The sequence below is a fragment of the Lepisma saccharinum genome, chromosome 9, assembly GCF_977018435.1.
Source record: "Lepisma saccharinum chromosome 9, izLepSacc3.1, whole genome shotgun sequence".
Taxonomy (NCBI): Eukaryota; Metazoa; Arthropoda; class Insecta; order Zygentoma; family Lepismatidae; genus Lepisma; species Lepisma saccharinum.
Genome location: NC_139237.1, coordinates 62,666,044 through 62,693,594, shown reverse-complemented (window position 1 = coordinate 62,693,594; position 27,551 = coordinate 62,666,044). Strand labels below are relative to the sequence as shown.

The 27,551-nt window shown below is 41.0% G+C and overlaps 1 protein-coding gene across 2 annotated transcripts in view; it reads right to left on the bottom strand.

Annotated features, from left to right (window-relative positions):
* LOC145992076 (G-protein coupled receptor Mth2-like) overlaps positions 1-27,551 on the bottom strand; it is a 141,081-nt gene that overhangs the window by 34,811 nt on the left and 78,719 nt on the right. For both annotated transcript variants that reach the window (XM_083128288.1, XM_083128286.1), the window contains exon 2: positions 7,658-7,736. In XM_083128288.1, coding sequence (XP_082984414.1) covers positions 7,658-7,736 — 79 coding nt within the window. The remainder of the gene's footprint in view (positions 1-7,657; positions 7,737-27,551) is intronic.

Sequence of the window (27,551 nt, the reverse complement as noted above, 5' to 3'; positions counted from 1 at the left end):
GTTCCTAATGAGATCTTTGTCTTGGTCAAAAGACACCGCGGTAGAGACAAGGATTTTACTCCCTTTATTGGCAAAACCAGTTACTGATAGAAGCTATCCTTAAAATATGTGACCTTGACACAACATCTGCTGTTTGTTAAGATTAAAACGTGGTTGCGCAATCCTCCGTTGACGGGATGCGGGAAGCGCGGTGAATTCAGGTCTGTGGGACAGTCAGAAATCGGTCGCCTAATGTTGGGGTTGTCTTTGCAGAATCAGTCGTTGATTTGGAACAGGAGAAGCGAAACTGCAACATCGTGGCATTCAGCCCCGTAACTACATATTTTGGCTGCCCCCGGACCGACATTTTATGTGCGTCCTTCGATATTTTCTTCTTATGCCATGGTTTGTGATATTTACATCGTACAAATTTTGAAATGAGGAAACAAAGAAAACTGTTTAAAATAACAGAGGTTATATTTAAAAAATCGTAGTTTCCATTTCTGATAAAATAAAAAGTTTTGCATATTTAAGAATATTTTAATTGTCTTAGTGCCTGAAGAGCATATTTAAAAACGTATTATTTGGGAAATAAAGTTCTACAGTGTGTTACCAGAATATAAGCCTAAAGTGAAAGAAGACGAAAAAGGTTAACCATAATAATTAAAATAAATAATACAGTAAGTCTGCAACTTAGCATGAACTTCATAAATGTAAGAGGCTTTACGATAGAGATATTTTCGTGACGCAGTCGAACGTCATGTACGGAGTTGAATGGTGACATCTATTTTTCACGTGGAGATCTTCCAAAGAAACTAACTACGGCCACTTCGTCACTTGAAACTCTTCAATGAGAACAAGGGGCGAGTAACACCTTGTTACATACATATTCTGACCTTTTTGTCTTAAAAATAGTGGCGCCCTCTGTACATGGCGCCCTAGGCTCCAGCCAGCGCGGACCTGACGGCACTATCAATAACATTGTCTTCAGGATTCGAATCCGGCCTTGGTATGGTTGTTCTTTGTGAGCGTCCCTTCATAAAATACATCATATCATCACTCATCCTCATCTTCGTCATTAGCGAAAAGTGGCAGAAAAACGAAATAAAATAAACCAACCAATCATTCAACAATGCCGTCCTACAATAATAAGTAGAGCACGGATTTGTATGTAATTACAAATTATATTCCTTTCTAGATACATACCTTGAACAGGAAAATGTCAACGAATTAGGTGTATATATAACTGACATGATTATTCATAAGTTTTACGTTACATATTTTTACATGCCAGGATATTACATATTTTACATATTTGCTAATTTACTTTACATAAAACTACATATTTCGGTAATTTTTCCTATCTTGATCCTTTTTCCTATATTTTCGATCTCAGAAACATGAAGAAGAGAATTTGTAACTCACGTGACGTCATATTTTCTAATCAATGAGATGCATAGTGCTTACGGTCACCTATAATTGACTGCCAAGTCGAAAGACAGGCTGAAGACAAAAAAAAGAAAAAGTACGGGAACTGTTATTTATCGAAGATGCTGGAGTCTCTCCCCCACCCGCTCCCCCTTCTGGTTACATATTTTTGTTTCGCTTTTAGGTTCAGGCAAAGCATCTAGAATTTTGGCATCGGTGGACAAGAAAACGACTTTTCTGTACGTAGCGAGTTACACAATTTTCATTCGATTGTTCTATCTGTAGACCCCTTTTCCTTACAATTTTGGTCCCGGGTTCGAATCCCGGTCGGGTATGGTTGTTTGTGAATGTCCATTTTCATCCATTTCATCACTCATCCCCATCTTCGCAAATTAGCCAAGAGGCACAAAACGCGAAGTAAAATAAACTAAATCAATCAATCAATCAATCCTTACAATTTGTTTCGAAAGTTAGAAAGATCTCTCTTAGATATTTACATATTGTATAATAATTTGCGATGTGAAAAGTAATTAATAGTTAACAAAATAGCACGTTACTGTGCTTCTTTGAGTTTATAAATTTGATAAAATTTTAATTTCAACAACGTATGTCCTTAAAATTATGTTGAAGATGTTCAAATAAAATAAATATCTAGCACAATACTTGAAATTGCTTGGATACTAGATTATTATTAATTTTCGATTTTATTTTAAAATTTTGGGTGCGTCAGCACTTAGGCTGTTTTGCACCCGTCACATTATACGGGGGGCAGCCCCTTACCATTACAAGTAACAACTCTAACGTTGCATAACTAAAATCTTATTCTGGCTTCTGTTAAAAGCTGAGGCTGTAAACGGGCACTCAGCACACACAAGGACAAAAAACAGGACAACACAGAATTGTACTGGCCATAGTGACAGTCGCCAGAGCCTCGTTCGTCTGCACAAAGCAGTCCAGGGTGTACTACGTGGAAGTGAGGTTGACTTTTGGGCGCCTACGTGAAAGGTACCTCCTTACACCCCGATTATTATTAATATTACATATTCTTTGATACTACATATTTAGCTACATATCCTTTTGATCATAAATATTCAGGTACATATTTTATCAATTATTGTTACATATTTATGTACAAATTTTGTACTTTGATATTACATAAAATTCGGGGGTCTAATAATAAGTTTCATTTATGTTTCGCACTGCCTCGGTGGTGGATTGTTTACCGAACGAATTTAGGTTCGAATCCTGCAGCAGATTTTGTTGTTTGTTGTCGATTTCATTCTCATCATCGCGATTAATCAAAAGGGACGTAAACTAACTAATTGTTAAAATTCCAAGGTTACTTCCGGCTTCGACTTCCTTTCCAGACTCTGTTAATTTTACATTATGAATTTACTAGGTCTACTCCATTATTCTTCTGAGAATTTATTGAAAACTTTTGATACCGAAAATATCCCTGAGAGGCATTGCTGCATGTACAATACAACATATAATATGTTGGCAGCGCACATAAACATAAGTAAGATACTATTTTATTTCCAAGAATGGAACACTAATGTACAAGTACGCAACCTTATCCTTAAGTTCTTATTTTGAAGTGCACTAATAATATATAAAATACAATATTATATAATGTATTCAGCCTAAATTTACTACAGAAATTCTTCAATTGAATATAAAGTATTTTCCAACGCTAACCGTTTCATTTTAGTTTAAAATATCGTGGATCTCTCAATATTTTTTATAACTATTTTGTAACAAATTGTATAACTGGCTGCCTGTGTAAAATGGCCCTTTTTGTTAGCGGTAGGTAGGTAGCCGCACTTTCGGAATGTGAAAGGTCTTCACTCTCCTTTCCTTGCTCTGATTGGAGGTGATTTCATGAACGAATTCTCCTCACAAAACTCTCCCATACACTCACAGAAAACGACACGGTTGAGTTGGCTGAGAACCACATTTAGCCGAAGAGTGTTTTGGTTCATGGAAACAGCCGCATCTTATCATCTGAAGGATCAAGGGGGGAAAAGGCAGAAATATTTCAGATTTTCTCACAAAAAAACAGTTTCCTCTTCCACGCTTCTATCTTTCCCGGAGTATTTCGGCATTTTGAAAACTCTATAAAACCTTCACCATCCTCCTTCTTGCAACGAAATCCAGATAATCAAAAAGATCGCATTGCAACGTACGTTCAGGCGTGTCAACCTCAAAAGTTGAACGGATTTATATATAGTAAAAATGTGCTAAATATGCAAATACATATTTAGTTATTTTCACCAAAATATGGAGTTAAATATGGACTTAAAATTGTAAATATTTATCTTTTTAATAATATAAGACACTACACAAGCTACATAAAATAGAGTGCGCTTTCATTGACATTAATTGGAAAACAACACAAAATGTTTTATCATTTTCTGTTTCTAAGACAATCAATAATAACATTCTCTTGTAAGTGTTCGAACGTGAATTTTCTTCTGTTGTCTTTTAAAATCGATTTATGTTGACTAAAACTGCGTTCAATATCGCCAGCAGTAATGGGAATGTATTTCAAATTTGTCAGTTATTCGCAACAAATTCAGCCAACTCTTTCAGTCAAACGGGGACTTTTCGTTTGCAATGTATTTTGTGGCGTAAGACGAGAGACTGATCTTATAAGGGAACCAATTCTAGTGGATGGATTTCAGGAGGTTCTGCTTCATCAACTGCTGATATCCAGATGCAGGACTGCACATGAGAACGATTTGTGCGTTTTTTCCCCCGCTTTTTTTTCTTCACAAGCAGTAAAGAATGTGTGACATGCATGAGTTACAGCACCCTTTACCAAGAACGTATTCAGTGGGGGAGATCCATGGATCCCCCCGCCGAAGCAGTTGCCATATCTGACTTAGTAACTCTCTAGCCTTCTCAAACCCGAAGGTTTATGGCTGCAGCAACACATGCCTTCCACCTGTCCCTCACCTGGGCAAGATCAATCCAATCTCTTCCATCCTTACCGATTTCCTTTAGGTCCATCTCAACGTTATCTCTCCATCTCCGTCTTAGCCTTCCTACTGGTCCCTTACCATCAGGTTTCCCAACAAGAATCCTGTAAACTCTTCTTTCCTCTCCCATTTGTGCCATATAGTAAATGTATATATTTTTTTAAATAACTAATTGTTTACCGTTTGTTGTGAATCAGTTTTGTAATTGACTGCCGTCTCAGAAAATTAACGTTAATAAATAGCAAAAACTAAAAGTTATTAGTGCATCTACGACTTGAAAAACGGCGCGAAGATAAATAATAATCAGGAACTTTACTTTTATCATCTGGAATAACAATATTTTTCTTATTCTATAAATTCTGCATTTTAGCACTGGCCAGTCGGCAGGCCGATGTTATGTACCCATTTGTTCGGCCTTGCCGACTGGCATAGTGAGCACGCGCTTTGAACGATACACTTGCATTTTGCGGGTAGGATCAAGGTAGCGTTATCGAGATTGAAAGTAAATAAATCTGGGGTGTGGAGTTTATGTGAGTATGGTATATTCCAAATGGAAAATATCGTGTTTCTTGTGAGTATCTTTCATCAATTTCATCACATCATCACTAATTCTCATCTTCGCGATTAGCTAAAAGTGGCAAGAAAGCTGAGTAAAATTAACCAACTCAGTCAATCAATCAAGTGGATAATATAATGTACTGTCGTAGGGGACGCTATATTATTCTGTTATGACAGGGGCCAAGATTTGATATCAGGGTGAGGGAGGGAGAAGGAAGGAAGAGCAAAGGCAACTTGAGATACAGATATGAGAAAACCATAGGGAGGGGGGAGAGAACGTGAGAAAATGAATGCAAATAAAAGTGAGGGGCGAGAGAGCGAAAGAAAGAGAAATTCGAAAGAGTAATAATGAAATGTGGGGAGAAGTTCATAGAAGAGTAGGAAAAGGATAGAGAAAGAGAGGGGGGATAAAATATGAGAGAGAGATCGAAAGGGGGGAAATATAGCAAATGAGACAGAGAATGGAAGAGTACAGTAAAAAAAATAAAGAAGAGAATGCAAGAAAGAAAATAATAGAAATAGTTCGCAAAGACACAGGAGGGAAAGTAAGAACTGGGAGATAGAAAGACAGGAAAACAGAAAGTGTAAAAATGAATACATAGATATATAAATCTAAAGAAATTAATTATAAGAAACCACTTTCCCTCCTGACCCTCTTAATGTTCACCCATGGGTGTGGAATCTGTGAGGTCAAGGATTCTCGAATTCTATATAGCATCTACATTTCCGCATGAGGAACAAACTTATCAAAGTTGGTCGCTGAATATTCAGGATGTTTTCTGGATGACGTTGAGGATTCAAAAGATCTACTAAATTCTCTTGTAATTTTCTTTTGGCACTTTGGGCTACTTCTTTTCTTTGTGGAAACTGTTTCTTCGTGAGAAACGACGTCAGGTGTCGAGCCTCCACGCACTTCATCAATGTCTTCCTCCATTTGGCCACAGGCCAAGTCGCAACCGTTCTCTGAAAGTTATGCCAATGATCTCACCACGACGTCTTCCATATCTCACCCGTGTAGCCTCAATAAATATATCACATCAAAGTTCATTTCATATTTCACGTTTTTATGTGGTTGGCTACACACTTCAGGCGCTGGCAACGATCTTGAAGGTAACTTTTGCAATGTAGCGTCTTCATGGATGGCCGATATTTCAAGAAGCAGTAATGGCAATATTACTAGAATATAATAGAACTATTCTTAGCGTTACGTGCAACTAAAAGCTGATACTTGCACATGACGAATATAAGAATGCGTGTGGCGCTTTAGTCGAATCTTAAACCGTAAGAGAGCGGAGGGAGCTTGGACGATGCAATGAGCAGCTTGCATTGTTCCTGCTTTGACAAATTGTGCACCGCTGTCATTTCTTAACCGATTTGGTAATCTGTCTTGAGTGACGTTAATTGAAATCTTTTGCAATAACACGACAAGATTCAGAATGGAGATTTTCTTGGGTTAACATCATGCCTAATTAATCCGCACTAGACGGTGAGAGTACAACTGGCTACCAAACTAACTCTGGAAGCTACGATAATGCAGGGAGATTATTATTCTGAGCCATGTGGTGATTGGATTTGCACCTCGGGTTGTTGAAACAAATTTCCATGTGTAGTATGGCAGTGATTCTCAACCGCTGGATTTCGACTTCGATAACAGGAAGTGCTGAATTAATGATGAATCAATGTAACCAGTGGCGCGTTGCTTCTCACCTCCAAGTTAAGTTTGCGAAGCAATTTTCATTAACAAGTATATTGCACTGGAAGTATTCTGATTAATTTACAATACATTTTTCGACGTCCGAAATGGAACATGCAAATGAAAATCAGAACTTGCCAAATTAATTTAATGATATTGGCCAGATGTAACTAAACGATTCCAGTCATAAACTAAAATAAACCAAATTTTATATTTGTCATCAAGGCTAGACACCGTCTGATAGCGTCTATGATTATGCCATAATTTATTTGTTAATATCAAATTTCAAGGGTACATATTAATTAACGAATGAAGTTTTAAAAAAAGTAGGAAGCTATTAACATGTAAAATTGTTGGGTTCGAGGCAGTGATGTGCGTCTACGCGTAAACAACGATAGTCTACATTCTACACGTAAACTATGTTATACACGTAGATTACGTAATCTATGTAAACAACATGGCGAAAGGTGATTACTTAGCGAAGAGCGTCGTGGAATTAAAAGAAAATTATACTGCGTAACAGTTGCTGATGTGTGTGGACAACTTTTCATACTCTTTCTTTCAAATTCGAACAATTTCTCACCCAGGAAGGAACCTAATATAGGAAATATTCCAGTGCTTTATGGGGAAAAGACCACTCTTGCCTCACGACTGCCATCTGTTGTCCTTTTTGCATACTATTTATCTTCTTCCATAGTTGATAATAGAAGATAAGAAAAATTTTGTTGTAAATAGGATTCTTTTCATTTCGTTAGGAACCAATATAGTTGAAAACGTCACTTTTCTTTCATGAAACCCTTGAAAATTAATTTTAATGCACTTTAGATTGTCTACGTAGTCTATGTAAACTACAAACCAATGTAATCTACGCGTAGATTACGTGTAGACAACGCATGTAGACGTAAACTTATAGTCTACGGCACATTACTGGTTCGAGGCATCGATTTTTACAAAAAAATGTTACCGGACCGCGAGCTCACGAAGGTTGAGAACCACTTGACTATAGAAAACAGTTTACCTGAAGGTCCACCAGATGTCGAAGCACATAACATTGAGCCAGAAAAAGCAGGCAAGGAAGGAGAACTGGATGGCGAATCCTGTAATGAGAGAGAGATTTATTAAAGTATTTCATATAATGTATTAATACTTATAGTGGCGATTATTGAAATATATAGTTGGCAAACAGTACTCCTCATAACTTCTACAGGGTGTCGCAGTTAAAAGTAGCCAGGTTCCGATCAACAGCTACATGCCGAGGACCATGAAAAGAAATGAAGTGTGTGTACTGATAATCTCGAGTACCTACCACGGTTCACGCTACAATGGACTATTCCATTTTACTGGTGCAATATAGCCGTCATTTGCCTCATAGACAAATGTCTTTGAGCCGGGCTACTTTTAGCTGGGACACCCTGTATAAATTTGCTTCTCTTGGTCGATAATCAGGGCATATCCGGGATATAAGATAGATGTAGAGAAGTGTATTTGAAGCAGAATGTTGCTACATATAAGACACCTTTTTCTTTCCCATTGCGGAGTGGTTAGCACATAGCGCTACGACGCCAGGGGTCCCGTGTTCGAATCCTAGCCTGGGCATGGATGTTTGTGAGTGTCCATTCACCAATTTCATCATGTCATCACTCATCCCCATCTTCGCAAATTAGCCAAAAGTGGCACAAAAAGCGAAGTAAAATAAAGCAAATCAAATCAAATCTTTCATACAGATATTTGTTGGCTTCTGACACCAATTTTTCTATTCTTTCCTCATCATACACATTAGTCCCCATTTTTCTTAAAAAAAACTTTATTTAATTTCTTATAAGTCCACGATATATTTTGAGTTGAAAAAATTATCACCGACCGCATTTCGTAAGCGGTGGCATTGTTGATTTTCAGGTCAGTTGTTGATCAATACAGCAAAACGAGTAAGTTTCTTAGAACAGTACTACGCAGGCACGTTTTCCGCTCGGTACCAAGCGAGCGACTGAACGTGTAACAAGGAAGCGCTAGCGTTGCCTGCGCTGTAGCTGTGCGCAATCTGTTTTTACTTTATGGACGGGCCTCGTATTATGGCTCATGTGGACAATATCAAAGTTCGTTTTGCATCCTGCGTGTTTTTACGGACTGGGTTTTTATGTATTCTTGTGCCTTCAGCTTTTTGTTATTGCGTAAAACAAAGATAATTAATATGGTGATGGACACTTTGCTTGGGAATACTTATGCATATCAGTGCATATATCCACCACTGCAAGTATACCTTTCAGCAGCATATAGTTATTATAACTATATAACCCGCGAAACAACTGGATAAGCTAGTTAATGTATTATGCATTAACTGATCATATCTGCATTTAGAATTAGGTCGAGCATGAAGTTTCACTCCACGTTTTGGAAAAGTAAAAATGTTCAAATGACGTCGAACTTATTAAATTTACTTTGCTATGAGTTCTGTCAGGTGCATCTATAAAATGAAAATATTCTTCAGTGTTTCTTTGGGTATAATTTATTGCGAAATTTACATCAAGGAGCAACAGTAATGAAAAATTGCCTTACTCACAAACAAGGGCATTCCGACAAGTATTTTTTTGAAGGGAATTCAACCCCTCTCGAAATATCTTCGAAATGGTTTGCTTCGTAAACTTCCTTTATATTAAAATTTTAGATTGCAATATTATACAGCGTGTCCCAAAATAATTATCAGGGTTTCATAGTGGTTTAATTTCCCAAATATTTGGGGTACAAGGCCAAAGATTACATGGGAGTAAACAACAACTCAACAAGTTCACATAGTTTACCTTATAAATGTTCAATGTGAGCACCTTTCGTGACACGACACACATCCACCCGGAAGTCCAATGCTTTTCGACGCTTTCGTTGGACACACCTAGACGTCAGGCCCGTAGCCTCCAGGGAAGGGGGGAGGCTCACGGGTTATCAGGGGGGGGGGGCTTTGTAAATCAAGTCCATTTTTAAAAAGTTTAACAGTGTTAAATTAAGGTAAAATATATGTGTTTGGGGAGGGGGGGTCATTAAGTTACATAAAGCATAGAAATATCACACAAATACTACATTTTTCTATATCTTTTAAAATATCACTTGAAGTGCTAAATGGCTGGTAGTGAAATAATCTCTTACTACACACTCCATACAACGTTTTATGATACAGATATTCATATCACCCAAGAAAAGATGGACAATATTCAATCACAGTGCCTAGCGTACATTCCACTCCCCGGCCGAAAAAATAGAACTCCCCTTCGTTCCTAAAACTTGGGAGATGTTAACCTTTGACACAGATGCGGAGGGAATTTGCATAATGACATCAAAGTCACAGATTTCTGTATAAATGGGAGATCGCAACAGGGGCAACGGAGGTACAGATAAAGAAGCCGCCCTGTGAAGGGACCTTTTGAAGTCTACAGAAGAGAATCTCCTAAATACTTGCCGCTACTTAGACTTCTTATAAATAAGATGAACGAATGTAATAGCTCCGTGAATTTATCCTTCACCAAAGTTGTGAGCAAAATAATATCTGCTGTCTACATTTTCACTCTTCACTGCAAAAAAATTACACAAAATAGTTTTACCTTATGTCAGAGGGGCTCACCTCAGTGCCGGGATGGGGGGGGGGCCTCAGCCCTCCCTGGCCCCTGCCTGTCTACGGGCCTGTTAGATGTCCAGAACCCTTCCCTTTGCAGACACATCCAGTTGTTGGAAACTTGTTAAACCATCGTCGAATCGGACTGAGGATCATTTCCAAATTGCTATCGAAAAGCTTGCTGAACTGAAACAGAAGAACCACACCTTGCAAATTCAATGACAAAAAAAGACTTCTGCACAGGGTCGCCATCTTGTAATACACCTACGCCGCTGTGACTGATGGGAAACAAGTGATAGGGTAGCAAACATCCACAGCCGTTCTTATCGTACATGTACGATATAAACATGCACCTTCGTCTGTTTTAATATACCAACTACTTGAAACCCCGCTAAACATTTTGGGACACGGTGTATTTTTCTTACTTTGCGTTGTATATCTGCACGTCTAAGCTAGTGTCGACGATTAGGATCAAAATGGCAATTAGATGAAACTCATTAAGACACTCACAATGACACAAATGCGCAGGCAGAGACCCGAACACTAGACCTTCAGCTGCGAAGTCCAGAGTCAAAAAACCTCAGCGCGTTCGCTTGTGGACAGTGGAACTCCTTTACCGTCAAAACCTCTCTCCTAGGCACGCCCCTGTTTGAATAAACAGACATTTGTTTATCCGAAGACCAAAAATCGAGTTTTTTTCGAAGCTAAGACATTCTTTATTATTTTCTTTTAATGGAAAAAAGGAAAGAAATTACTTAAGAGTTCTATGGGCGAAATAATAGCAACTCGTGCCTGATGTGTGTAGGGTTAAACGAAAGATAACCGAACACCGCAATATGTAAGCTCTCTGGTTAATAAAAAAGTAAACATGAAGAGAAAAACAGACATAAACAAAATACCCCAAGTGTTCTAGACATGAGTGGATAAACAAGCAGCCTGCCGAAAGAAAATACACAGAACGGGACGAGGAAACGGAAAGTAAAGCGGACGGGAAAATGAGCGGAAGTGACGGATTTTCGGATTCGCTACAGACTTGTCACCGTTAAAACCTTGCAGGCTTCTCAGATTGGGTGGCTCACACAATGCAGCAAGATGCACGGATCAAACGGAAACTGTCCATACACTACTTAAGGTTTACGTTGGCTCGTCTTGAAGAAATTAAACATCCGATTTAGTCTTTCCATTTCCTGAATTAGCTCCTCACATGCTTCAACCCCCTTCCGCCGATACTAATGTGAAAAAAGTTCACTTAAAGCTGTATAAATGCCTTTCTGGAATGTTGAAATAATTGCTTACGTATTTTTCAATTCTTTTCTGTTTTGGAATAATTTATGTTAATTTATTTATTTGTGTATGATTTCTACCTTCTTATTATTATTCCTTCTTGTTGACTTCTTCCCTTGATTATTTTCTTTACATTTCATTTTCTCCCTTTTTTGTTTCGTTTTCTCATTTATCCTCTCCATTACTCTCTCGCTCCACTCTCTATCCCCTCATTCACCTTCCCTACCTCTCTCTTCTTTTTCTACATCGAACGTCATTTCTTCTATTCTCCCTACTTCCATACTTCTTCCCTCCCTCCCTCTCTCTCTCTCTCTCTCTTCTGAGCTTCCTTTCTTGTATTCTCAATATATTTATATTCCTTGAGCTTCATTTCTTCCATTTTCCTACCTTTCTTTCTCTCCCCTCTCTCTGTCTCCCGAACTTCCTTTCTACTTTTCTCTTTCAAGCTCCTGCTACTCTATTCTCTCTCTCTGTCTTTCTCACATTTGTTTTTTCTCTTTCTCTCAATATTTCTATTTTACGATAGCCCGTAAACACGATGTCCCGCGATTTCCAACACTTCTGAGGACAACATTCTGCGGGCTTCCATGGACACAGTCTCATCTCCTCTTCAGTTAGACTTGTTTTCCTCATTCGTACCTCACTTACAAAACTTCATCTCGCTCTCTCAACCCTAGTTTTGTTCCAGTCTCTGTCTCTAAGGGCAAATCTCCTTCTACATAAATATTTTCAAAATATTTTGAGCAAAGGACACACGAGCGTTATTTTTTAACTTATTAAAAACACCCAGAACGAGTTCGCGATTCCATGCAGCAAAAGCCACAGCTGTTTTTCCTACTCCACGGGTTTGTTGGAGTTCAGAAAATAGCAACAGTGTATCTCCTGTACTTGGAAATTTCCCCTATTCCAGATACAAGACACTGCATATTGTTTCTCGCAATATCACTTTCTGGTCACTACGACCACCGAACTTTTCAACAACAATAACTTCAAGTTAAACCATTAATATATACCATGGTCATGTGTTCTTTTTATTGGAGGAAGGTATGATAAGATCAGGGCAGAAAGTACGGGGAGACAAAAATCCTCCTCGCCCGGGTGAAAATTTTCTCTTGAGCCTCTTCTGGGAGAGAAGCTCATACAGTTTCCACATTAGGTAAGATCGAAACTACATCACACTGATTTATTTCAATACTCAAGAACAGTGTGCCGCAGACTCTGGCGCGCCTCCCAGAGGAGCCGCGAGAACTTCCGAAAATAATATTTCTTTTTTTGAAATTTTAAAATTTGTTAATAAAAAACATCAATATCTTCTTCTGTATTATTGCAACTCACGCTGGTTGTCCATCGGCAATACCATATCCCCTGTATTTTTAAGGGAGGCAGGAACTGCACTCGTATATTGTAGAAGAAAACAAGTTTCATTTACACTGCCTTTTGTACAGAAATTGGCATATCTTTGTGATGTTTTCCACAAACTGAATGTTCTGAATATTCAGTTAAGGAGTCAGCCTTCAAAAGGAAGCTGCTGCTTTGCAAGAGAAGGATTAAAGATAAAAGCATTCATGATTGCTTTCAAACATTGAGCAACTTGTTAGAAGAAACAGGACTACAATTAAATGAAGAACAATGCAAACATTGCTGCATGTCTGTTTTTAACATCTATTATCCAGCTTTTCTTACTGTCTGTATTTGTGCTTTTTATGTCATGAATATCGTTGAATGAATTGACACCAGCTTATAAACATTAAAAAAATGGACACCATCTGTATTAGTCACACTTCATTACTTGCTTAAATAAACTCATGAAGAGATTTTGTGTTGTTCGTTCATGGTCACATCATATGCATTTATCTATTATTATTGACGGAAGGCGCGTGCAGATTTTGGTAGCTGAGGGGAGCCCCACAGCAAAAAGTTTGAAAACTCCTGCTCTGGAAGAAATTATCTATAAATGTCATTTTTTAGAATTTGGGATATTATAACAGTTTTCGAAAAAAAAATCCTAGCGCAGACCAAGTGTCCACCGCAGCCATATCTAGTCTTTTATTTATTTATTACCTTTCTGTGTCCCTTTTGCAAGAAATTAACATTTCTCGAAGATCGAAGTCAGAGAGAGAAAGAGAAATTGGATTTAATGCTCCAGATAAGCAAGGAAGAGCTAGTAAAATCGTGTTCTGAATCTAATGCAAAAACAATGGAAATTCATAACTTCTTGTTCTATGAATCGGCAACACACTGTAAAAACATGTAACACACAGTGCAAACACACATTTGCCATTCTCTTTCCCGAAGTCTTTATTCACGGGAATCAGATAACGTCTTTATTCCCTTGGCATGCAAAGACGTTATTTTTAAAACAGAGTACTCGATTAATGTAAAAGTCAAGTGCACATCACTTTTATTACTCCCGTTGAGAATGCTACATCGTTGGTACTCGGGCATTCAATGAAATCATTCAGATATAATTATAGATTTATAATTTTAACATGTGATTTGAATTCGAAAATTTACACTTCCATCGTGAAATTCTTGAATGCATGGTCATTACATTCAATCACTAGATTATCAGTGACATTAGCGGATTATGTATTTACTATCCTGCATTAAAGTCATCAGACTGATTTTTCTTTTCTATGTATTTTGTAGCAATACCCAAGTAAATACAAGGATATTCCATGTTCGACTTTCAACTCTTCCTACTTCCCCCGGAATAGGCATCTTTCTGCAGTCATACAGTCGGAGAGCCTTGCAACACTAATGCAATCGTGTAATATCGCGCATACTGGAATGACCAATGCCAACCCCACGAAGTTGAGACTACTTGTACGATCTGATCGGAGTTGAAGTGTGGCAACGATTGCGATAGAATTGAATATGAATATAAAGAATTTCTCGAAAGCCTTCAGTAACGAGTTCTTTCCGTTCGTCCAAACATTGCCAATAACTGGTTCCTCAATCACGCTAATGCTCCACCTCACACTGAATTTCAGTACTGCCAAGGCCACCTTATTCCTGTGATCTCGCATCGTGAGACTTTTTCTTATTCCAAAAGGTAAAAATCAATGGTAAAAGACCAAAAGTTTGCACAAAAAAGACCGCACGAAATTTTCCTGGTTTGGTTCGTGTAAATTACAGATGACAGGCTTCGACCAGAACGAATTGTATCGACGGGTGGCCCCAGGACGACGAAAAGCCATGCTGGCCTATGCCCGCAAACTAAGCAGAAGCTCTAAGCCCGGAGAACGAGACGAGTTACCTCCACGGACCCGACCTAACAAAAAGTTATCCTTTCACTCGGACGTCTTTGGCTGATTTCCGATGCCCCATATCGTTTCATTCAGGGTTTCTTAGTCCAGATCACTTTCGATAACTTATCAAAATTATGGTCGTCAGTCGAAATGAGGAGGTCCTATTCACACAAGCTTTGCAGATAGCCGGTGGAGGCACAAGTGGTTCGAATCCGACTTTAAACTGTAGGTCCAGACCCGATTAGCCCTACTGTGCATAGAGTGGACTTAAAACACCAAATCAAATCAATCAATTTGCAGACAGCCCTTACGGCAAAAACTAGCCCCACCTAATCCTGATGTCCTTGTCCTCATGTAAGGATAGGAACTTTTAGGGTGTGTGTTTTTTCACTCTCCTTCTATACGTGAGGGTTTTTCACAGTCCAGACTCTAGATGATGTGTGCAATTCAAGACGCAGCCGAGGATTTTCCTCTGAGCCTTTCTTCTCTTTTCTGTTGTAGTTTTTCCCCTTCTATCTAGCTTCGCTGCTTGGTAAAATTATGTTTACAAGATTGAAACCATGTTTAAATATAAATGATGTCATGTAGATAGTTAGCCATACTAGTGCATGACTGCATGTCTCCCTAGAGGGGACACTTCCAACAGAGCATGGACTTGGCTCCTAACGGAGTATTACGCCTTGGCCAATACCAATCCCAGCTGCTAGAATACTCTTGGAGATCGGATTAGTGTCCCAGAAACGGTCCGAAACCTCTTGGTTTAGTTGCAGGTTGACCACGATGAGGTCAACTCACTCTCTGCTGCGAGTTCTTTGGAAGTAGCATCAGGAACGTCGGAACTCATTCAAGAGTGCGGGGGCAGATTTTTACAATCTCTTTTCCTACATATATGTGTGTGTGTGTGTAAATACAGAACGACGTTAATGTAGTTTATTCTTAGTTTTAGCTAAACAGGGTAAATGGACCACTCCTTCCGCCGATACTATAACTGTGTCAAGAAATTTTCCAAGTTGATCATATCTATTCATGGGCAGGGAGGAGGGTTATGCTACAGAGGAAGAAATTGCTTCCGCCGTTTAGACATCTTAACTTTTTTTCGTCATGCCGACCTCTGTGACGGAGTGGTTATCGCAACGCGCTATGAAGATAACGGTCCCGGTTCGAATCCTGGCTTGGGTATGGGTGTTATTTGTGAATGTCCTTTCATCAGTTTCATCATGTCACCATTCATTCTCATCTTCGCGCTTAACCAAAAGTGGCAGAAAAGCTAAGTAAAATAAACAATAAACATGCAAATATCGCGTATGGTAGGCTACCGACCTAAACTAACAGTAAAGTTCCACGAACCTAGCAGGCGAGAACTAAAAATCAAAACTTCAGACGTTTTCGCGATATGCTCCGTGAATCACTGATCAACGATCAGAAGCAGGGTAAATCAACTTATGAATAATGATAAATACTGTGAGTTGCCAGAATTTATTTTTTCTTACTATCAACTTTCTCGACTTCAGTTACTTTATTATCTAATTCACTGCCAATATTGTTCCAATGTATATGATTTTATTCCTATTGTATTTTATTGTACTTTCTTGATCAATTTCTTTGTAATCTGAATTTCATTTTAATTTTTAGTTTTTATCTGTTCTATTGTATGAGATTTTATTCCATTTGTATTTTATTGTACTTTCTTGTTCATTTTCCTTGTAATCTTGAATTTTATTTAATTTTAATTTTTAATTTGTACTTTTGGGGTTAGGTGGTAGACCAGTAACAGCTGAACCTCGCCCAGCAATAAAGTCAATTCAATTCAATTCAATTCAATGTACAGAAACTGAACCTTTTTTAATATCCGAATTATCGATTCCTCAATGCTATATCTTGGAATGTAAACAACTACAGTTCAAGTTTGCAGCAGTACAACCCTCGAGTGCAGAGAAGGGGTGCTATATTGAGACGGTACTTCCTATCGTCCATATCTGTCCTTCAACACACAAAATATAAATTAGTCAATGAAATGCAAGGGGAGAAGTACAACTTACCAGTCTATTGCTTCTATATCAGGCGACTGACCTCTGTACAGTTATCTTCCGACGTGACTTTCCTGTATTTTCGGCTATTCAAAATGCTGCTATTCTCCCGGACAATAAGTGCACCACCTGACCAAAGAGGAAGGGGAGAAGGAACTTGAATTTCCAAGAATATGCTGTGAGGCGAGGTCTTTCTCGCACGGCCAATTACCTTTTTGACTGCGGGGTTTCTTAACGAGAGATTATTTCCAGAAAGATCGAAGTAGCGGTCAAGATTTGCAAATGAATCTTGGTCCGAAGCCGCTCCGCACCTGAATAGGCACGTACGACTTGCCTACTGTCTCATGCGAAAGAATGCAAAGTGAATACGCCTTCCTGACCTACGTCGCCTCATGCCCCAGCTAGCAATGTTGTCAAGAGACACGATAAAAAAGAAAGAAAAAAGCATTGGGATATTCACTTTCCCATTGCTATATGTTTCAAAATAGACTAACCCCTCCCCCCTGAAGCCTTTGATGAGGGGTTGTGAACATCTTCCGCCGAGAGCCTTATTTTATATTAATCTTATTTGGAAAAATAATTTGCACAATTGGAATGACATACCAATTTCCCAGAGCCGCTGTGGTTTAGTTGGTCCAGTCTGTCATGCGAGAGACCCAGGTTTGATTCGCGGTGTGGGTGACCCAAGGTCGGAATGTTTCTGGCCTTGTCCCCCATTAAGCGGCTCCGGGGCTCACCCATCCTCAAATCAATGGGTACCTAGGGTCAACCCTGGGGGTAAAGGCAGCCGGAGCGTGGTGCTTATCACATCACCTCCAAGATGTCGGAGATCGAGAATGTGTGGGGCCCTAACCCAACATCCCCAGAATGTGTCTTCATGACGGTGCTATATGAACGGGGAATGAAATGCGTTTCTGTATACCTTCGGATAATTGTAACGATGAGAATTAACAACTTATTGGATTCCTGACCAGGATTCAAACCTGGGGCATCTGACCAGACAGCGATGAAGCTGACCTGTATGTAAAATTTTGTTTAATTATTTATTCATACGAGCATGGACCAACGGAAATATTACTACTACTACTACTGCTTCTGCTACTGCTACTACTACTACCACTGCTGATAATAATAATAATATATTTGTTTAGGTGAAGGGAAACATTGGTCCAAAAAGGGAAATATTGCCCTTGGAAAGGGAAATTGTGCCCTCAGATTGTGGCAACACTGGCAGGGTGTGGGGCGATCACTTTCACCTGTAAATCTTGTGTATATGTGTGTTTGGGTGAGTCTCATTCCTAGGGAGGATAATTCAAATTTCTCTGATACTGATCTATAATTTGCGCAGGTAGATTGAATAATAGCAAATACTGTGACATTTTACGACAAGCATGGTAGGGCTGTAGCTAAGGGGAATGGGCGCTGAAATTTGTGAGGAGGTGTTGGGGGGGGGGGGGGGGAGTGAAAGATCGAAACACTGAAAAGAACTTTAGACAAATGATAGAGATAATTGAGGACGAGAAATATTTATTTTCTTTTCGGTTGAGAAGGGTAAATTTGTTATCCACTGAGGGAACAGCACCTATGTTATCGGTATTTGCCAGTCTCTGGTCTTGCCTCGAAGGAGAGGTTTACCTCGTTCTCGGTCTTGTCTCCAGTTGTAAATGCCTCTCTTGTACGCGGTCTCGTCTTGATATATAAATACCCGTTCTGTTCGCTTCTCTGTCTAGATTTTACAGAGGTCTGTCTAAGTCTTTGTCTCGTTTCGAGTAGTCTTGGAGAAACTAGCCTCGTCTTATCGCTAATGTTAAAATGTCCTCTCGCATTCGTCTCGACTTTTTCCACCTTGAACTTTTTCCTTAGACGGCCCAAGCTCTATCTGCCCCCTTGTTCTGAGCCAATGCATCCACGTAATGTAATTGTAGATGGAAAGGAAGAGATTTAAAATGAAGCTGTTCTCTGCCCCTTCTCCCCTACTCCTTTCCACCAGGGCAGAGGAAGATTATTTCCGTAACATCTTTGGCTGTTATGCATTTGAAGCATCGGAACGAGTCACAACTCTCGACGCAGCAAATTAACCAAGCGTGCCGCTGACGTCATCTCAACCCAGAACCTATCGCTAAGCCCGTTGCTCAGGTTCTACACGCCCACTAGGCTCGCTAGACAGATTCGCGCTGTTCGCTGGAGATGTTCCGAAAGTAATTCGACTCTACACTGGGTTTGCTGTTTAACACCGACCGTACCTGTACGTACAAAAGCTGGTAAAATAGGAAACTGAACCAGCGTGTTCCTATGGGGATCAATCCACGTAGCTTGATTTGCTGAGACGAGGCTGCGATTCTAAAGGCTGGTTTACATTGGTCGAGTAGACGGGAGAGTAGATGGAGCGAGTAGGGTAAAGCGAGCTACTCTCCTCGCTCCAGTAGTCAGGACAGTCGAGTGGCTGTCCTGACTACTCAACAGAGTAAACGCTTTCTGAGGACAGTATAGAGTCTGTGTTGTGTTGTGTCTGTGAGTGTACATGGAATTTGTGTCGATTATAGGAACAAACAAAATAAACTACGGGTGTATGAAGTTGAAGAGATGAGACGATGTATTTGGCGTAGGAGAAATAAAATTAAAAATAAGGTATTTACGTTCAACCAAGACTGATCGAAAATAGAAAAATCAAGGAAATCAGTTTTATTTCCAGACATGTCCTTGTGCATTATTGTATTCATTTCTCGTGAAAAAAAGTGTGTAAACAGTTTCAGAACTTTTTTAAAAAAAAATCAACAATGACGTCGATGGGTTCATTCTGTGAAAAGAGCACCAAACAGCTGCAGCTACTATCCCACTTTGCTGGAGTAGAAAGTGTGTAAACAGCTACTCGCCATAGAAGGGTCGAGTCGAGCAGACAAGCCAGTAACTCGTCCCAGTAACTCTCCCGCTCACTCGACCAATGTAAACCAGCCTTAATCCTTGCGTCACGTACTTCTTGCTGGTAGCGAAAACTTGAGTCTACGTTCATCTAACTAGCGCAAAAATATGTTTCCAATTCTAGTCTCATTTTTAGCACGCGACCGGGGGGGAGGGGGGGGGAGGGGCAGTCCCTGCCCCCCGGTTCCGACGTCCCTGAGTAGCATTCTTCCTTTCTTCTTTATTTTTGCATGTAGTTGACCAGCAGCACGCGTCCATAGGGGCCATCGTCTTGCGTAAGGAAGTATACATGTTAGGGATGGCCAAATACGGATTTTTTAAAGACCCAGAATCCCGATAGCAAAACCGGCAGATCCGGATTTCTGAAGCGATTCGAATTTCGGATTTGTTTTTGTTTGCACAAGGATATTTTTGTGAGCAATTTGAGTCGAGAGAGCTGTGACTGCGCTCTTGTGGACATGAGCAATATTTTGAAGAGTTCCTGGCTGTGTCTGGCGATTACACAAGCTCTTGTAGTACGAATGAGAGTAGTGTTGCCCACGGGACGAGACGGGACAGGCTTTTAAAAATTCGAGACGAGACGAGATTGATCATGTGTCCCGAGACAAACGAATATTTTCGAGACGAGACAGCATTTCACAGCATTTCCACGAGACGAGACAGGCCAAAGAGGGCAACACTAAGAGGGATTGATTATTTCTACAAGGGCTGGAGCATAAGTCATAGCAACTTTTTGTTTTCTCAAAGTTAAACGGTGGTACCACAATGAGATCGTATGTCCCGGGTAACATGGCACCCGTAGTAAGTGGACACGTCACTAGAACTGTTATCGTACAGAGGGCAGTGGTAATTCATTGTTGAGTCAACCGCCATCGCACGGCGTGAACAGCTTTCGTGTATCAAAACAATCGTTCTTCGGGAGATAAATGCCAGAGAATGCCACAGGCAGCTGGTGCAAACTGTAGGGAATATGCGCCTCTTTTGTTCCTGTAATGCTCCTATGCTTTTAGACTTGTAAACACACGTGGCACGATGGTATCTTCAAGGATGTTTGCTCGCTTCCCTATCCTACACCTGTTATACATGATCTGCATTGTTCATACATTCCACATTAAAATACACTGTCCCCTTACATTTGTATATTTCAGATTGTCTTCCCGGTCCCGCATTCTCTTTGAGCAAAATATAGTGCCATGACTTATGTCCCAACCCTTGTATTTGGTTATTTACACTCGTTTACACCTGCGCCACATAGACTGTGGTTATTATATGCATCTGATAACTCCCCGATTACTTATTCCTCATTTTTGTAGAAATAAAACGCATCTCGTTTTCGCGTAGTCATTCAGTAAACTTGCTGAAACATGCAGCACATCCTGCTTACGCTACGAACTTACCTATAACCCTTCGGACTTCACAATGCTCTTAATGTTTTCAGAGTCACGTGGTTCCTCTAACATCTGCTGCAGAATGCGATTTTTTCTTCAAGACTGATTTATTTTTTACGATCGTGAAGTGCTGGAACTGGATCCCCAGCAGTTACGTTTTTACGAATCATTGGATTTATGCAGACGGCGAAAACACTCTTTCACACCTTAACAAAAGACGTTTCTCTTGACTGGTTCTTCATGACTTCGCATTTGACCAACATAATGGCGGGAATAAAATGGATGTAAACGAAAGCTGGCATGGCAATATGACATGAACAAAAAGCAATGAGGGGTGCAAGGGGATGACCTTTTGAGGAGGCACCCAAAAGTGCACCCCTTTAAAGGTAGTCTTGCAGGTTCTGACGTCTGCACCTACGAACAGTATAATCCTCCGTGGGGCTGTGTTGTCCTTTGTTTTGTCTACATATGTACTGAGTGCCTATTTACAGGCTCAGATTTTAACATGCTTAAGGAGATTTTAGTCCTTGGAGACAGATGTTGATTTCAGCTACGGAAAAGGGCTGGACAAATGCAAATAGCCTAGTAGTAAGTGCTGATGTATCTACAATTTTCATTTCAAATTCAAATTCATAAAGCAATGACAATGCGGGCAATAGCAGCTCATGAACATGGAACGGATTTATCTTCTCTCTCTCTCTCTCTCTCTCTCTCCCTCTCTCTCTCTCTCTCTCTCTCTCTCTCTATATATATATATATATAGATATATAGGCCTATATATATATATATATATATATATATATATATATATATATATATATATATATAAATGGATGTATGTGTGTATATATGTCTGTTTGTACCGGCATAACTCTCGAACGCCTGGAGCGATTTCAACCAAATTTGGTACAAGTATCACTTCCAATCTCGAAAGATGTACTGTGGGGGTAAGACACCCCTGGCAGCCCTAGGGGTGGGGTGGGAAGGGGGTGACATGTAAAAATAATCGAAAACGACCGATATTAGTGTGGAATCCATAGTTTTCTGGGTCGATAAGATGAATAGTGACACTACCAATGCCGTTCAACTCCAAGACACCTCTGGCACCCCTACGGTTGGAGGTTGGAAGCGGGTGACATGTAAAACGACCGATATTAGTGAGGAATCCATAGTTTTCCGGGTCGATAAGATGAATAGTGACACTACCAATGCCGTTCAACTCCAAGACACCTCTGGCACCCCTACGGTTGGAGGCTGGAAGGGGGTGACATGTAAAACGACCGATATTAGTGAGGAATCCATAGTTTTCCGGGTCGATAAGATGAATAGTGACACTACCAATGCCGTTCAACTCCAAGACACCTCTGGCACCCCTACGGTTGGAGGTTGGAAGGGAGTGACATGTAAAACGACCGATATTAGTGAGGAATCCATAGTTTTCCGGGTCGATAAGATGAATAGTGACACTACCAATGCCGTTCAACTCCAAGACACCTCTGGCACCCCTACGGTTGGAGGCTGGAAGGGGGTGACATGTAAAACGACCGATATTAGTGAGGAATCAATAGTTTTCCGGGTCGATAAGATGAATAGTGACACTGCCAATGCCGTTCAACTCCAAGACACCTCTGGCACCCCTACGGTTGGAGGCTGGAAGGGGGTGACATGTAAAACGACCGATATTAGTGAGGAATAAACAGTTTTCCGGGTCGATAAGATGAATAGTGACACTACCAATGCCGTTCAACTCCAAGACACCTCTGGCACCCCTACGGTTGGAGGCTGGAAGGGGGTGACATGTAAAACGACCGATATTAGTGAGGAATCCATAGTTTTCCGGGTCGATAAGATGAATAGTGACACTACCAATGCCGTTCAACTCCAAGACACCTCTGGCACCCCTACGGTTGGAGGTTGGAAGGGAGTGACATGTAAAACGACCGATATTAGTGAGGAATCGATAGTTTTCCGGGTCGATAAGATGAATAGTGACACTACCAATGCCGTTCAACTCCAAGACACCTCTGGCACCCCTACGGTTGGAGGCTGGAAGGGGGTGACATGTAAAACGACCGATATTAGTGTGGAATCCATAGTTTTCAAGGTCTCTAAGATGAATAGTGACACTCCCAATGCCGTCCAACTCCAAGACACCTCTGGCACCCCTAGACGTGGTGGTTCGAAGAGTGTGACATGTAAAAATAATCGAAAAGGACCGATATTAGTGAGGAATCCATAGTTTTCTGGGTCGATAAGATGAATAGTGACACTCCCAATGCCGTTCAACTCCAAGACACCTCTGGCACCCCTACGGTTGGAGGTTGGAAGCGGGTGACATGTAAAACGACCGATATTAGTGAGGAATCGATAGTTTTCTGGGTCGATAAGATGAATAGTGACACTACCAATGCCGTTCAACTCCAAGACACCTCTCGCACCCCTACGGTTGGAGGTTGGAAGGGGGTGATATGTAAAACGACCGATATTAGTAAGGAATCCATAATTTTCTGGGTCGCTAAGATGAATAGTGACACTCCCAATGCCGTTCAAATCCAAGACACCTCTGGCAACCCTAGGGGTGGTGGTTCGAAGAGTGTGACATGTAAAAATAATCGAAAACGACCGATATTAGTGAGGAATCCATAGTGTTCTGGGTCGATAAGATGAATAGTGACACTACCAATGCCGTTCAACTCCAAGACACCTCTGGCACCCCTACGGTTGGATGTTGGAAAGGGGTGACATGTAAAACGTCCGATATTAGTGAGGAATCCATAGTTTTCTGGGTCGATAAGATGAATAGCGACACTACCAATGCCGTTCAACTCCAAGACACCTCTGGCACCCCTACGGTTGGAGGTTGGAAGGGGGTGACATGTAAAACGACCGATATTAGTGTGGAATCCATAAATTTCTGGGTCGCTAAGATGAATAGTGACACTCCCAATGCCGTTCAACTCCAAGACACCTCTGGCACCCGTAGGGGTGGTGGTTCGAAGAGTATGACATGTAAAAATAATCGAAAACGACCTATATTAGTGAGGAATCCATAGTTTTCTGGGTCGATAAGATGAATAGTGATATTCCCAATGCCGTTCAACTCCAAGACACCTCTGGCACCCCTAGGGGTGGTGGTTCGAAGAGTGTGACATACAAAAATAATCGAAAACGACCGATATTAGTGTGGAATCCATAGTTTTCTGGGTCGATAAGATGAATAGTGACACTACCAATGCCGTTCAACTCCAAGACACCTCTGGCACCCCTACGGTTGGAGGTTGGAAGGGGGTGACATGTAAAACGACCGATATTAGTGAGGAATCCATAGTTTTCTGGGTCGATAAGATGAATAGTGAGTGACACTACCAATGCCGTTCAACTCCAAGACACCTCTGGCACCCCTACGGTTGGAGGTTGGAAGGGGGTGACATGTAAAAATAATCGAAAACGACCGATATTAGTGTGGAATCCACAGTTTTCTGGGTCGATAAGATGAATAGTGACACTCCCAATGCCGTTCAACTCCAAGACACCTCTGGCACCCCTACGGTTGGAGGTTGGAAGCTGGTGACATGTAAAACGACCGATATTAGTGTGGAATCCATAGTTTTCAAGGTCGCTAAGATGAATAGTGACACTCCCAATGCCGCTCAACTCCAAGACACCTCTGGCACCCCTAGGGGTGGTGGTTCGAAGAATGTGACATGTAAAAATAATCGAAAGCGACCGATATTATTGTGGAATCCATAGTTTTCTGGGTCGATAAGATGAATAGTGACACTCCCAATGCCGTTCAACTCCAAGACACCTCTGGCACCCTTACGGTTGGAGGTTGGAAGGGAGTGACATGTAAAACGACCGATATTAGTGTCGAATCTATAGTTTTCAGGGTCGCTAAGATGAATAGTGACACTCCCAATGCCGCTCAACTCCAACACAACTCTGGCACCCCTAGGGGTGGTGGTTCGAAGAGTGTGACATGTAAAAATAATCGAAAACGACCGATATTAGTGTGGAATCCATAGTTTTCTGGGTCGATAAGATGAATAGTGACACTACCAATGCCGTTCAACTCCAAGACACCTCTGGCACTCCTACGGTTGGAGGTTGGAAGGGGGTGAAATGTAAAACGACCGATATTAGTGAGGAATCCATAGTTTTCTGGGTCGATAAGATGAATAGTGACACTACCAATGCCGTTCAACTCCAAGACACCTCTGGCACCCCTACGGTTGGAAGTTGGAAGGGGGTGACATGTAAAACGACCGATATTAGAGTGGAATCCATAGTTTTCTGGGTCGCTAAGATGAATAGTGACACTCCCAATGCCGTTAAACTCCAAGACACCTCTGACACCCCTAGGGGTGGTGGTTCGAAGAGTGTGACATGTAAAAATAATCGAAAACGACCTATATTAGTGAGGAATCCATAGTTTCCTGGGTCGATAAGATGAATAGTGACACTCCCAATGCCGTTCAACTCCAAGACACCTCTAGCACCCCTACGGGTGGTGGTTCGAAGAGTTTGACATATAAAAATAATCGAAAACGACCGATATTAGTGTGGAATCCATAGTTTTCTGGGTCGATAAGATGAATAGTGACACTACCAATGCCGTTCAACTCCAAGACACCTCTGGCACCCCTACGGTTGGAGGTTGGAAGGGGGTGACATGTAAAACGACCGATATTAGTGAGGAATCCATAGTTTCTGGGTCGATAAGATGAATAGTGAGTGACACTACCAATGCCGTTCAACTCCAAGACACCTCTAGCACCCCTACGGTTGGAGGTTGGAAGGGGGTGACATGTAAAAATAATCGAAAACGACCGATATTAGTATGGAATCCATAGTTTTCTGGGTCGACAAGATGAATAGTGACACTCCCAATGCCGTTCAACTCCAAGACACCTCTGGCACCCCTACGGTTGGAGGTTGGAAGGGGGTGACATGTAAAACGACCGATATTAGTGTCGAATCCATATTTTTCAGGGTCGCTAAGATGAATAGTGACACTCCCAATGCCGTTCAACTCCAAGGCACCTCTGGCACCCCTAGGGGTGGTGGTTCGAAGAGTGTGACATGTAAAAATAATCGAAAACGACCGATATTAGTGTGGAATCCATAGTTTTCTGGGTCTATAAGATGAATAGTGACACTACGAATGCCGTTCAACTCCAAGACACCTCTGGCACCCCTACGGTTTAGAGGTTGGAAGGGGGTGACATGTAAAACGACCGATATTAGTGTGGAATCCATAAATTTCTGGGTCGCTAAGATGAATAGTGACACTCCCAATGCCGTTCAACTCCAAGACACCTCTGGCACCCGTAGGGGTGGTGGTTCGAAGAGTGTGACATGTAAAAATAATCGAAAACGACCTATATTAGTGAGGAATCCATAGTTTTCTGGGTCGATAAGATGAATAGTGATATTCCCAATGCCGTTCAACTCCAAGACACCTCTGGCACCCCTAGGGGTGGTGGTTCGAAGAGTGTGACATACAAAAATAATCGAAAACGACCGATATTAGTGTGGAATCCATAGTTTTCTGGGTCGATAAGATGAATAGTGACACTCCCAATGCCGTTCAACTCCAAGACACCTCTGGCACCCCTACGGTTGGAGGTTGGAAGGGGGTGACATGTAAAACAACCGATATTATTGTGGAATCCATAGTTTTCAAGGTCGCTAAGATGAATAGTGACACTCCCAATGCCGTACAACTCCAAGACACCTCTGGCACCTCTACGGTTGGAGGTTGGAAGGGGGTGACATGTAAAACGACTGATATTAGTGAGGAATCCATAGTTTTCTGGGTCGCTAAGATGAATAGTGACACTACCAATGCCGTTCAACTCGAAGACACCTCTGGCAACCCTACGGTTGGAGGTTGGAAGGGGGTGACATGTAAAACGACCGATATTAGTGTGGAATCCATAGTTTTCAAGGTCGCTAAGATGAATAGTGACACTGCCAATGCCGTTCAACTCCAAGACACCTCTGGCACCCCTAGGGGTGGTGGTTCGAAGAGTGTGACATGTAAAAATAATCAAAAACGACCGATATTAGTGAGGAATCCATAGTTTTCTGGGTCGATAAGATGAATAGTGACACTACCAATGCCGTTCAACTCCAAGACACCTCTGGCACCCCTACGGTTGGAGGTTGGAAGGGGGTGACATGTAAAACGACTGATATTAGTGTGGAATCCATAGTTTTCTGGGTCGATAAGATGAATAGTGACACTACCAATGCCGTTCAACTCCAAGACACCTCTGGCACCCCTACGGTTGGAAGTTGGAAGGGGGTGACATGTAATACGACCGATATTAGTGAGGAATCCATAGTTTTCTGGGTCGATAAGATGAATAGTGACACTACCAATGCCGTTCAACTGCAAGACACCTCTGGCACCCTACGGTTGGAGGTTGGAAGGGGGTGA